The 14891-nt window shown below is 36.7% G+C and overlaps 1 protein-coding gene across 1 annotated transcript in view; it reads right to left on the minus strand.

The window, feature by feature from the left end:
• THSD7A (thrombospondin type 1 domain containing 7A) overlaps positions 1-13520 on the minus strand; it is a 145725-nt gene extending 132205 nt beyond the window's left edge. Inside the window, exon 1 of the mRNA XM_053932746.1 lies at positions 13271-13520. Within this exon, the coding sequence (XP_053788721.1) occupies positions 13271-13520 (250 nt within the window). The remainder of the gene's footprint in view (positions 1-13270) is intronic.
• Positions 13521-14891: the final 1371 nt, after the last annotated feature.

Here is a 14891-nt window from a genome sequence, read left to right on the forward strand (position 1 = left end):
CCATTAATCACAGCAGGGACTGCTGCTTAAAAATACATGAACTTGAGCTGATGTTATCACACTGGTCTATCACAAGAACCCAAGATGTCCTATTTAAAATGCAATGAATCAGTATTACAGAAAAATTAAATGTACACAAGTTTTTTAAGGACTGCACCAGAAGAATACTCTCAGAAATATCTAGAAGATATCTTAAAATTGCTCTCACCCATCAAAGAAACAGAAACACAGCATCCAGCCTTTGGTTTAGTCTTCTCTCCTATCATAAAACCCACTCACCTTTCCACTGCCAGTACTACATCTGAATTTTAGATTTACTTCACAGAGGTTATTTTATAAGTAACAGCAGAGTCTTTCAGCAGATGCTAAAAGCTTTTTTGCACTTTCTCTTGACAGATAATGTTTTTCTTTAGCATCATCCTAAACCTTCTGTAGACTTGGATAAATTTATTTGATTACTATATTGGGAAACCTCCTAGTTAAGAGAAGGAGAGTCAAAGAATATATTAGGAGACTTCACATATGCAAAGTTACAGTATCAGGGCAAACTGCATGTTTGTCTCCAGAAAGGCAAAACCAAGAAATTAATTTTTGTCCTTTCTAAAAATCTGCTACTTCTTTGAAAATTGTGCTAAGGCAGTGAATTTAGCAGTGGGGAATGTAATTGATTACTCCTCTGGTACTACTTTTTGTCACTACTATTCTCCTGTTAGATACTCATTCAGCCTTCAAGAAACCTTATATTTTCATCATACATTGTTAAAGTAAAATTTGACATAATATGTACCATGAGGTAGTAATCAGATATTTACCAAGGGAATTCTTTCAGGTTTAATTTTTGAAAGAAAAAAAAAAATTTATTTAAAAATTCTGACAACGTGTAGTTCTGGCAGAATTTAGTGGAGATTAAAAAAAATTAAAAAAGAAAAACTCTACAGGAAAGAGAAATTCTTCCAGAGAATTTAGATAAAGTAAAACATAGTAGGCAGTTATAACTGCTATTAAGATAAGTAGAGAGAGGGAGGAAGGAAATAATCCTTTGGTTTCTGCTCTTCCAGAAAGCCAGCCACAATTCTAGAAGGCCATCCAGTAAAGTTAAACCATACAGTATTTCTTCTATCAAGTATATCTCTGTGAAAGGTATGCAAATGCAAGTAATATTCACATTACTGCAGGATTTTTAAAGGCACCCATTTAAAACAAAGAATGTTTTAAATCTGATCTTGACTGTTGCCAAATTCTCACAGTCAGCAGAAACTTAGGGACCATTTCATCAACTACTGAAATAAAACCTGGCAGTACTCAATGTTCCACAAAATAGGAAGACCTGAAGGAAAGGTGCAAAGAGGATGGAGCCAGGCTCCTTTCAGTGTGGTCCAGTGACAGGACCAGCGGTAACAGGCACCAGCTGAAACACAGGAGGTTCCCCTGGGACATTAGAAGGCAAGTTTTGTCTGGAATAGAGTTAATTGCCTTCATAGTTCATAGTAGTTCACATGGGGTTATGTTTTGGACTTGTGCTGAAAATAGTGTTGATAATCTAGAGATGTTTTCATTACTACTGAACAGTGTTTACACAGAGTCAAAGCCTTTTCTGCTCATTACACCATCCTACCAGCAAAGAGACTGGAAGTGCACAAGTTGTTGGGTGGGAAGACAGCTGGGACATCTGAACCCAAAAGATCCAAGGGACATTTCACACTATATGGCATCATGCTCAGCATTAGGAGTTGGACTTTGATGATCCCAGTGGGTCCCTTCCATCTCAATTATATTCTATGATTCTGTGATATATTACTGGGAAAGAAGGAAGCACAGAATGTTCAGAACAATGGCGATTGTCTCCCCAAGTGACCCTCACTTATGACAGAGCCCTGCTTCCCTGGAGATAGCAGAACAACTTCCTGCCCATGTGAAGAGGTGAATGAATGAATTCCTTGTTTTGCTCTGCTTGTGTATGTGCTTTACCTACTAATGTGTTTATCTCAACCCATAAATTTTCTCACTTTTCTCCTTCCAACTCTCTCCTCTATCTCAACAGGAGAAGCAAGCAAGCTGCTGTGTGGGGCTTAGTTGCCAGCTGGGGTTAAACTATAACAGTAAAGAAAGTCTTTTATTGTGAGAGGGACTGAGCACTAGAACAGGTTGTCCAGAAAGATGGAGAGTCTCCATCCTTAGAGATATTCAAAAGCTGTCCTGGACAACTGACTCTAGATAGCCCTGCTTGAGCAGAATATTTGGACAATGTGACCTCTACTGCTCCCTTCCAACTCACCTATTCTGTGATTCTGTGAAACACACATAGCAGTTTGAAACTTGAAAGTCACAAAGGCAGTATTTGGTTGTGCATTTTCCAGACTCTCCTAAATTTTCTAACTTCACTATGCTGAAGGTTAAAGCACTATATGAAGTCTTAAAAACATTATGCATTTATGAAAGGAGATAGCAAGAAAATGCTCTCTGTTAAGGTTTGGAATCCATGAATCATTGGCCTTTTTTATAAAGTCTGTACCTTTCTAAAAATGGCTATTTAATTCCATGCCACAGAGTCTGTATCAGAAAGCATACAGAAAGAACAATTCATTATGAAAACCATTTATAGAATTTAAAACTTAACTAATAGACAATTACCATAAATTTAAATGTGCAACATGTACTCACACTTCATTAAATATTAACTACATTAGAAACTAATACCTAAATGTTTTTTGTAATTATTACATCTATTTGAGTAGAGAAAAAAAATGTGACAGATATAAAATGGCAGAAAAAATTAAAATTATACACTGAAAAATCTTAATAATGTACTTTTTATGGATTACCACAAGTGCTAAATCTCATAGTTTAAGCTTCATTGAGCAATTTATACTTCTATTAATTCTAAAAACCCTTCCAGTACTTCAAAGTATTAGACAAATACTCATTTTCTAAATAGTGAAGGATCAGTCCTTTTGCAAATTTGATTTAAGTGATAAAATTATTGAGATAATAATTTTCCACAGAATTCAGGTCATCAAAACTGCTGCAATGATGCTATACTATCAGGTCAATCAAATTTCTAGGTAGATAAATAGTTTACTTCTTCAATTTTGCTGATGACTGATTATACCTGAATGCCTGTGTAACTTAAAACACAGCTTCAAGAAAGCGAGAAAGTCCAAGAGTGTCTTTTTATGGTGTGTGTCTTTTTTTATAACAATATTCTATTAAAGGCCATTCCAGAAGGCAACAGTACCTTAGTGGGAAGCTATTGTTGCACATCCCAAGAAGTCTCACTAAACTAAATAACAAATCCTATCCATTTAAATGACTGAGATAACATTATACCACTTTAGCACAGTTACTTTGGCTACATCACTTAGGAAATTAGAAATGTCACTCTTTATTTTAATTCACCTTCAGGAAAGAAGGTTAACTCATTGGCAAGGAAATTTTAACAGGTCAGATCTTTCAAAATCAATAATGAACTGCACTGGAGATATCTTTCCAAAGGGATAACTTCAATTAAAACAGCCCTCACCAGAGATAATGAGTAGAGAAGGAAGGTTAGTGTTGGACAAAGAAACACTGGCCCCCTTGCCAAATACATGATGCAGAGATACTTATCAGCTTGAATTATGCAGAAATATCTTCAAAAGGCCCTGAAAAACAGAAAGGTCATTTTGTCTCAAGGATCCTCTCTACAAAAGGGTAAGAGTGACTGAGAACCTTTCCTAATAATTTTTAAAAACTTATCAACATCAAAATGTTCACTGGGCTCAGAAACAAAGGAAAAAACCTGTTATGGGAATTTCAGTGTCACAGAGGACATTGACAGTGATCATATGGCCACTGTTTATTTTTCTGGAGGATTTACAATAGGTAATTATCCATCCACACTACATTAGCAGTCATAAAATCTCTCTCACCTTCTTCAGATGCACTATGGAAGAAGCAATGTGTTCAAGCAGGGACACATCTGCATTTCGCCTCAGTCTCCATCATAATGTAAAATTTGATTCAATTCCAATTTTACTGAAGAATTGGAGAAGCTCTTGCTTCCTTTTAAAATATAAAATTTATGATTGGATAACAACAACTGCCTCATGGGGAAGTATAATAAAACAATTATAAATCAAATGCAGGAGCCTAAATTTGTCTACCTTGACCTCATTATTGACTTTTCGATTCAAATGCCTTTTTGTCCCTCTTCTTAATTTATAATAGTACTATTTATGATGCTTCTTTTCCTTTAAGTGAAAAATAGTCACAGTCATCTAGACAATGGTCACACTTTTAAAAGGGCACATTTGTTTGTTAAACAGTAGGTTATTGTAAGCAAAGGAAAGCTCAACCCTGTAGAGATGAAACACTGAAAGAAACAAAAGTCAGCTGGGTAGCAAAGAGAATAAAATATACTCCCAACCACAGGAATCTTATTATATGCAAATCACAGCACTCTGTTTAATTTGTAAGCTCTGCATTTTTCCTTCCAGTTTAGATTTTTAAAGGCAATAAAGATATTCCAGAGTAGGAGGTTATAACAATAAGAAACCTGACTTCATGCCAGTCAAATAGAAGTTCACTAGTTTAGCATAGGACCATGTATATCTATCTTATCAGGCAGGGCATTGTACAATAGAAAAGGAACTCAAATCAGAAAGGATACTTCTTTCTTTCAACCATTCAGACAAATCACCAGGAAGACAGAATTCTCTCCCTAGAAACTTTGAGAATGAAACTACATGCTTTCCTGGAAGACGCATTCAGTTACTTATGTTCATTTTATTTTTCTAAAATCCAAACACACCTGACTTTACTGTGCCAGCTGTTGTGTGATGCCAAAGACCTAGTGTGTCCAGGTGCTACTCCACAGAGCTCCCAAGCCGGACTGGGCTCAGGAGATACACTGGCTACACTGAGATATGTACAATGCATATGCAGAATGAACAACTTGATGACTGTAAGCGTGTTAGTTGGACTAATGTTTTTCTTTGATTGCTTGCTTTGCTGGGTTTTCCTGGGAATATTTATGTCAAACAGAAAAAGGGAAAACTGTAGAGAAAAGCCAATAAGCAGTGTGAGTGGAACTTAGTACTGCAACAATAAGAAAGGCAAAAAGGTGTCTCAACAGTCAACCAGAAAAGGAAAATAAATAAAAACACTGGATTTCACAAAGAAAACCCCCTAATTTAGTTATTTCTGAAGCTGCTACTGCAGGTAGCAGGTCTTCAACTCTCTCAAAACCTACTTGCTTCAGTTAGGCAGGAATTTTTAATCATTTTCAAAACAGATAGTAATTGGGCAATCCACACAAATTAGTGCAAAATTTTCTTGCAGAACACCTAAAGACCTTCACACAAATATTTGATCACTTAGCCCTGACACCCTGCTTGCAGACACCCCACCCTGACCAGTGCTGGCAGTGCAGGCACACTGCCCACTCCCTGCCTGGCAGCAGCAGCGCAGGTGGAATGCTGCTCACACTACTGATACGAGATTGGACTTCCTCCAGTCACACCGGCATTGCTGCAGCCAAGGAGCATCCTAACCCTGACCCACAGGCAAAAGGCATTTGCAGAAGTGGCTGTTGCTGCCAGATGACCCATACTCCAAGCATCCCTGGCAGTTTGCCACAGCCATGGCATCTCTTATGACCCCGTGTTAGGTATTGGTGATTAAGTGACTGGCCATATGGGTGCCATGCTGCTCGTCTTTCCTACTGTCTCCTTAAAGCTGTGATTTATAAGGTCTCGTCAGATCCCATTACTGTTTGAACCACAGGACCTGACCATGCATTAAAATTAAGACACCTGTTGCAAGTCCAGAATTAAATTTAAGTTAGATGTTAACTCAGAGTAAAAATACCAATTACTGGACCAGGAAGCATTTTTCCAGCAAAAATTAATTTGAAGCAGTCTATTAATATTATCCAAATAATCTGTTATGATTCTCTGTTAACAGAGTAAAATATGACATAAAAAGCTGTTTGAAACATGCTAGTGGGTGAACTTGCTTTCTTGCCTTTTAAAGGAAGGTAAAATAAAACACATGCTATCTACAAACCATTATTAATTTAAAGCTGCAGAGATCACCAGTTTATGAAGTAACTGAGAATACTGATTCATAAATTTGAATTAAATTTATTTAGATCAGTAGCTCTTATTGAATCTATGTTTTGATTTTTAAATAAGGAGATTCACATTACAGTGAGAGATTTGAAAAAAAAAACAGCTCTTTTAGTGCTTTGTGTTTTTAATAATTCAAACACTAACAGCTAAAATCCAACAAAAGAAGTTCAGACAGTGATTCTACTACTCCCTTGGTGGCCTTTAAGACCTTGGTTTCAGTCACTAATGAAGATACTAACAGACCTTCTCTATTATTGGAAATGATATCAGGTTTCATATTTTCTCTGAAAGAAATGGAACACTTATCCAAGTAAATTTAGTATTATTTGCATGTTTCACTTCAAACGCTCTTTATAGCCAACAGGATTTTCACTATCGATATCTACGCAGGTCAGCTGTGTTACACAACCTGCAGACCAGAAATAGGAAAAAGTCTCAAAGGCAATGCAAGAGATTTCCTATAAAATTACCTAATGTTTTCTTTAGATAATACAAATTATCTGGAATGGTTTGTAATAAAATTATTCTTCTAATTATTCTTCAGCTTCCTTTTGTTTCTCTGAAACTTTCCAAACATAAAGGTTTGAAAAGAAAAGAATAATTAAAGATATTTCTTTAACAGGTGATGTCCATACTTCTGTTGTGCTGCAACAACCAATAGGCTGATGTCTTTATTTTAGTTTGCAAGAAACATTTGCAAAGCATAAAAAACTTGCAAAGTATAGAAAGATGGACCCATTGTCATCACATAAAACCCTAGAAGTTTCAAGAACAAAAATAAGGATGTTTCCCTCCCAACCCCATTATTCAGATACACGCTCTTTTATCAGTTGGCATAAAGCATTCCCAATAAATGTACTGCATGATTTAAAAGAAATCTATAAAGAATAACTCTGTCCTAGCTGAGGCCTTACATCAACATTTCAATATAAATGGCATATATATCCCCTCTTTTGGACATTAAAGAGTTGATTTCTACCACACATATAGTAGTAGCAAGGGAGTAAGGATGCTTCTGTTACTTTGTGGTACCCATCTGTTCAATACATGCAGTCTACTTCTATTCAATGATGCTTACTTATTCCTGGTATTACTCTAGCCTTTAATGAGGTTTTAATACATATAGACCTCCTAGGGTTTTAACTGAAAACATGGTGAACACTACAGGGAATTATTTTACAAATGGGAATGAAAGTGTTTTGGGGCTACAGTGTTTGGAAATATTGAGATTGCAGCTTGGCAATCTTGATGGGGAGCAAAGAAAATTACTTGCCCAGAGACAACAATGTCATCCTGAAGAACACAAGATTATTTTTTCCTTTCTCCCACCAATATCAACTAGAAGCAAGGAAAAAAGGTACAGCTGCACACTAAAAAAAAAGCTATATTCTGCAACAATATTGTGAACTAAGAATTTATTACTTCTAACAGCACAGCACAGAACTGTATCCCTGAAAATTTGCTTCAACACACAAAATTCAAAAAATCAGTGACAAAACCAAGAGCTTTCATATTCCACCTCAGTGCATTTTTGGTTCATGGGAAATACGTAATGCATTTCTTTGACACTGCATTTTGTGTCAGAACTACTTTCAAAGTCAAGATAATACAATAAAATTTCCCATGATACATATATATTGAGAACAAACATTTCAAAAGATGTTTCATCTTTTTAATGGCATTGTCAATCAGTTAAAAAGATTATTTTCTCAATCAAAGAGAATTCCATTAATATATTTCAGAAGAGGCAGAAGACCACAGCTACAATTCATTGGTTGCAACTATCAAAGCCTCACAGGAGCACACACATAGACACATATAGGCATATATGTGTATATATACACATATATAACAATTTTACAGTCTAGTTTGCTTTGGTCTGTATATTTCAAGAGGTCCAAGATGCTGGATGATTAATACCCACACAGGGAATGTTTTGTTGATCTGAAATCGCATGCTTGCAGAGTAGCAACTACATGATACATTTTTTTTTTCAAGTAGTTCATGGAAGAGATGGACAAAATAGATAGGTCAGTCATGTTCTCAGAAGTTAATCCCAAGACAATAAGTACACCTCCATCTTAAATACATAACTGCATTCACAGTGTGACAAAAAGGAATCTCTTGAGACTGTTCAAGATGAAAAATGATCCAACAAGCCTTTCCCTCCTTTACACACATTCCTATACCATCTAATGCTGCCAAAAGACCAGTGGCTTCAGTGTTCATATAATGTTCCTACTGAGGCATCTTATGACAGGCTAACACGCCTAAAATGCATGGCAAAAAAGGAACTGGAGGCTTTGTGGAGAGAGGTGATGCCATTCAACGAGTTTAGCTTTAAAGACCTTAAGCAGCAAACACTAGTCTGCATGAGCCACCCTCAGGTGACTGAAAACCTATACAAGCTCTGGGCCCTTGATTTACAACAGGCAGTCAAGGGCGCTGAGCCACATCTCAAAGATGCACACCCTCCCTCAAATCCCTACCCAGAAAACATTCTTCTAAACATACATCTCAGAGAAGACTTAGGCCATACTGTTTTCATGAATATGGAATCATGACAACTTTATTTTCCTTCATTTTTTAACATCTGAAACAAACCCCTTAGTCAACGTTTCATTGCAGATCTTGGATTGAACAAAAAAGCTTCCTTCAACCACCAGTAATGAGCAAAGGAAGCAACTGAAGTGATTGCATCATCTCGGGCTTTCTCTTCACTCTTCTATCCCTTAAGGTTCACTGTTACATCACCTCTTAAAAGTTTGGCTCAAAACAGGCAGATCTCCAACACCCACTGACTAAGGGAGCTTGGGAAGCTCATCACCCAAACTTGCCATATCACATTAGTGATGACACCAGCTTTTGAACCACTCGTAGAAAATGTCCCAGATGAAGTCCAAATTTGCAATCCAGACAAGCTGAGCCCCAAAAGACACTAGAAGGTGGCTGGAAAGTAACAAATAATGGCTAAGCAGCAACTCCTGGTAGAGGCTTCCCTGTATTTTCTGCTGATGTCCTCCTTCAGAGACACGAGAGGAACTGAATGCTCCTCTACCCTTGTTATTTTAGAAATGCTCTAATGATCATGCCAAGGTCAGAATTGTAACCAAGGGAAATCCTCCAACACCAGTCCAAAGAGCACAGTAGGAGGACAGCTAGTAAATCAATCTGCTTCACAACTATAAATTTTATTATTGTCCTGGAAGCTGTGGCCTAAATAAATACACTAAGGCTGTGGAAAACAAAACAAAACAATCAAAAGCAAAACCATACCAACCCAAACCAAAAAGAAAACAGATGAAAAAACAAACAACTCTGGGCACAAGAGACGATCTACATGCTCAAACTGTCCCTGTCAGAGTGTTGTGGTGATCCTGAGGTCTGTTCTCTGTGAAAGGCTGGATTACTATCTGGGTCATCTGCATATAGGCTTTAACATTTGGTCAGCCCTGAAGTGGTCAGGCAGTTAGAATATATTATCTTTGTAAGTCCTTTACTGCAGAATTCTATTCTATATGACCATATTTTACGTGTGATTGATCTCCTTAATGAATAAATACCTATTTCTTTGAAATCTACTAAGCTCTTGACCTCAAGAACTTTATAATTCTCTCATTTCTGCTGTTTCAGAAGAGTTAATAATGCCCAAAGAAAGGAACTTTAAAAGCATTTATTTATTTTACAGGTTTCATAATTGCACAATATTCCTGTGAAAAACTGCATACACCTGAAGTGTTGGATAGCCGCACTGGGATTAGCATTTACACTTCTGCATACAAATAAAGTGGTGGGGATCCATGATGCTAAGATTTGGATGAGCCTCGTTTTTCATGAACTGATTATTTACAACATTTTCTAATAAACAAAGGAGGATTTTCAAAAATAAGTAGAACAAAGTTGAAATTAAAATCAAACAAAATAGGATGTTTCTCTCAAAACACGTAAAAAACACTTGGAAACTTCTTGTTGTAGGAGGTTGTGTGCAAAGTGAAGCAGGACATGGCTAGAGAGGAAAAAATTCACATTAGTTATTACACAGAAAGATATTACCATTAGTTTAGAAAGACACAATTTGCTGGAGGCAAGGATAGTATTTAGAGGTGGTATCTGTACACAACTGTCCCCATTTCATATTCTGCCCCAGTCATCCAGAAACAGGCAAGGTCACACAAAGGATATTCTATTAAATGCACCTTTGTTTTGATGTGATATGAATGCTCTCCTTTTTAATCAGCATGTATAAACATCCACACTGATAGAATTCTTCCTTCTACCCCCAAATTATTATGTAAGTTTCATCAAATCCAGCAAAGTCCATGCTGCCCTGTGCATTCCAAATGTCACCACACTTAACACAAGGAACTCCATAAAAAACAATTTCTTACTGAACTGTAGGTGGAAGAGCATGAAAAGATACATCCTATGAAGAAAGTATTGCTTTTAGAGGAAAACCACTTGCTTATAGAAACTCTAAAGAAAGCCTAAAAGAAAAAGGAAAACTTCCTAAAAGTTTTTATTTGTACAGCCAGAGCTACTCTAGGCTTTCTTCTCCTTTAGTTCTGGATCTTTCAGTAAATCATACACAAGAGAAATACTTGTAGAATAGTTTTCTTCATTATTGTGCAGAATTAAATTAAACGTCATTTCCAGGACTGCTCTGCTGCTTCCTTTTTTTTTAAATACATTTACACATGTGGGCATATGCACCTATCAAGTAATTATGGGAAAAATAAATATGCTATCAAGTTTTGATAAAATTTAGTTTACTTTTAGTGTTGCATACACAAAACACCAACTTATTTTATATATCCTCTTAATTAAGGGAGGGGGGAGGCAAAAGAATGAAAATTATGTAGGAAGAAGGCAAAATTCCCTCAGATCTAAATAGCAGAATAATTTATTTACCACTCTAATCAATAAATATTAAAATAAACCTCACATGGGTCTATCTACAATCGGAATCTTAATGCTTTATAATATAGAAACATTTTTGCCAAATTGTTCCTTACTCAGAAAATAAAAAGCAGCTCTCAAGAAGCAAGTCTTTAAGGAGCCTGAATATTTTTCCATTTGAAGGGAAAAAACCTCTCATCCCATGACAGCAAGACCCCATTACAGAATGTGCTAATTGGCTTCACCCTTAGGGAGCTCAGCACACTCCACCTTTTATTTCAAGGCTGATACTGCACCTCAGTGTGAGGTTATCACATTAGTCAGTCCCTGTTATGAAACACCATGTATGAAACTAGAATGGAAGTGCAAAATGACCGAGATTCACTCTGACTTCAGAGTCTGCACAAGGTTGCTGTCATATGCCACTGAGTGCATGTGATGTGTCTTTGCCCATCTGACTTATACACGTATCATCAAAACTTTTCAGTTGGGATACTGCTGTCACTTTATGAATGCTTGTTGTTACTTCTTTCATGTTAAAATGCAACTACCTCTTAGCACAAAATAAGTTATCATCTGTTTTTATTAGAATTTTCTTTAACAGCTTTAAGAAGGCAAAAAACCCTGCAACAGATCATAAATTTCACCCTGCACATTTAAGTATTGAGTACTGAGTGAATAAAATGGAGATAAATGTGCATTTGAAAGATATTCCTGTGCTAACAGAGGCTGCACAAGCTGTCATTTTGAAAGATGTTGAAGAAAATCAGGAAGGCACCAACTTTGTTGTCCATCTACAAACTACTGTAGAATGATCAGAGTAAACAATATTAAACATTGAGATTCTTCATTGTAACAGCTTAATGAGAAAGAACTAAATTATACACACACATCCAAAAACCCCTTAAAGAATGAAAAACCACCATCCCTCCGTCCTCAACATATGAAATGCCAGCCAATTTAATGTGTGAAGCCTGAGCATAAGCTGAATAGCATCAGTTCACATGCACTGAAACACCCAGCTGGTACAATGAGATGTCTGATTCTTGTTTCATATTATACCAGGAATCACAAACACATGAATTAATTATATACAACCTTTCTGAAAAACATATTTTTCAGAAAGAGGAAGAAAAAAAGAGATCACTTTTATTGAATACTGAAGCATTCCTTATTTCTTTAGCTACATAGTCTGACATATACACGCACATTCCCATTTCATCAAATGGACAAAAATAGTGGGGACAAAAGGCTGTTTTTAATATCTAGGCAATCTGCCTAATAGTATAGAAACTATACCATAGAAAGAAACCAAACCTAACTAAACCCCTAAAATGTGAATCTGCATCTCACATTCTCTCTTTGTCAGTTCTGCTATCATATTATAAGCCCCAAATACTTCTGTTGCTCCTTTTCAGTTCAGGACACTGAAAAAAAACCCCAATATACATAACCAATGTTAGAAGCCAAACTAAATGCACACTCATTGTTCCCTCTTCCACAGGCTTCTGAAATTCCAAAATGTTGAAATCAGTCACAGAAATAAACTTTTGTTCTGAATTATATGAAGTAAAACTATATAGTTAAAATAATGAAAAAAATTAACATTGACAAAGTCTTTTATGACATCTTCATTTTCAGTTACAGTGGGTACTAATCAATTCTTTATGGTTTATAAATTATTATTTATATCACGTATGATTTATGTGATTGAAAATGTGGCTTCCTCTCATGAACACCTTGTCCAATACTTGCACAATGCCACTGCATGGGCAGCATTTGTGAAAAAACCCAGATAGCAGAGTACTGACATCAGAAATTGATCCAGCCATAGAAATATTTTAGATTTTTATTTTTCAAACTACTTTTTCATTCCATAAGGAGGGATTTTTAATATTTCAGATACCTTGTTGTATTAAGATACAGAGAGGAATGTAAATAAATATATATCAGTCACAGTCTTGGGAACAAGAGACGAATGAGGCAGCTGAACACATTCTCAGGTCAGTGGATATGTCAGGCACTACCATCCCTTAGATCTTGGTTCAGTGTTGCATACCGGGTTGGTTTAGTTAGGGGTTCTGATAAATGTTAGCCGGTTTTATGTACCCCCATTTCCCCCTTCCGTGATGGTTTGCTCCGGGTCACTTACCTTAGAAGCATCCCCATGCCAGTCTTGTGGCCACCCCCCTGTTCGTTCCTGAAACTTCTGTGCCAGTCACCCCATCCCTGCAATCCCATTCATCCCAGAACCCTGTACACACCCCTGTCATGTTCCCGTTGGTTGCCATGGTCCACATCACCCCCCCCCCCGTTGCCTGTCCCCATTGGGCGAGGGGGCCTTCCGCCCCCATTTGCCCGCCCCCGTCTGCCCACCCCCCTATATAACCCCATGATTCTTTTGTTTCGTCGCCATCTTGTCCAAACAGGCGCTAGGAGCAGTCGCTGTTCTCCACCGCGGCGACCACACAGCAATAAACCTCCTCCAGCAAACCGCAAGGCAAGGTGTGCCATTCCTTCGCCCCTTCATCTCCTCCCAGCACTGGTTACAGAGCGCGGCCAGCCCACGCCGGTGCGCTAAGCGCTAGAGCGCCCCGGACATGCAGCAACCCCAGTCCGGTGGAGAAGCAGTGCCTTTAGCCGGGCTCCTGAGCTGCCCCGGACTGGGGTGAGAAGAATGCAACGCTGCAGTTCAGTTCATAACAACTCAGCTTCTACTTCCTAAGCCATAATGACATTTCTGATAATATTCTCCAAGTTGTCCATCTGAATTCAGACTTCACTACTCTTTATGAAAAACTAGGAATCTATTTAGTTTTTGAAAAAAAAAAAAAAAAAAAAAAAAAAAAAGCCTGCATTTAAAATCCCACTTCAAAGTGCCTATGTACTACATTTCTGCAAAATGTCTTTATGGCTTAACACCATGTATAGTTTTTATTATGCTACTTCATTTCTCAACTTTTTTTTTTTACAGAAACTTTTTTAACAAGAAGAATTTTATCATTTTCATGATCTTCTACTCTGATTTTGTATTATAAGCATTCCACCTAATACTTCCTTCTTTTTTCATTATCCTTCTACAAATTCAAAAGAGTTATTTTCAGGATTAGAGTTACTTTGGAGATTATTCTAAATGATTACATCAATGCACATTCCCTTTCTCAGAATAATGATTATTTGCTAAAGGTGACTGCAAGCCTGTAACAACATTTGACCTTTCATGATCTCATAAAATTTATACTGCTTTCTGCATATAGCTTCTATTTAAAAGCATTAATAAATATATTTGTAAATCCCAGATCAGCCATTCTCTTTTTGTATTTAAGAAGGCTATTTCTTTCATTTAATGCTTCTTTTTTTCTGAGTGAACTTGGAAACATAAAAGTTGAAAAAAGTGAGAAGAAAACAGTTACTAAATTGGTCTCTAAAAGGAAGGAATAAATAGACTGAATAAATTATAAGATTGTTGTATCTGAAGAAGAGTTTCTTCTTTGGAGTAAACAGGAGTTTTGTCTATAAATCTGTATTTTTTTCATTTATTAAGTTGCAATGTCAAAGAATCATATGTGGAGGAAAAGGGGAAATTAATAACAGTTGTGATGTACTTGGTTTCTGAAAGAAAAAGAAACTGAAGCCCCAATGAGATTTCTACTATAGAAAATATATTAGCCATATTGAGAAGAAACACTTCATGAACATGTTTTGACAGTAAAATAGGGACTAATGAGATCATAATTAGCAACAGTCAAAGACTGTTGGAGCAACAGAATAGATTTCTGAAGTTATTAGTGTACTACTTAATTAGTGGCTTCTATGAGCCATAAAAAAGTGTTGATACTTAATCTACACAAGAAGAATTTAAAGTACAAGTCTAAGTGAATCTGC

This window comes from Vidua chalybeata, chromosome 1 (assembly GCF_026979565.1).
Source record: "Vidua chalybeata isolate OUT-0048 chromosome 1, bVidCha1 merged haplotype, whole genome shotgun sequence".
Lineage (NCBI taxonomy): Eukaryota > Metazoa > Chordata > Aves > Passeriformes > Viduidae > Vidua > Vidua chalybeata.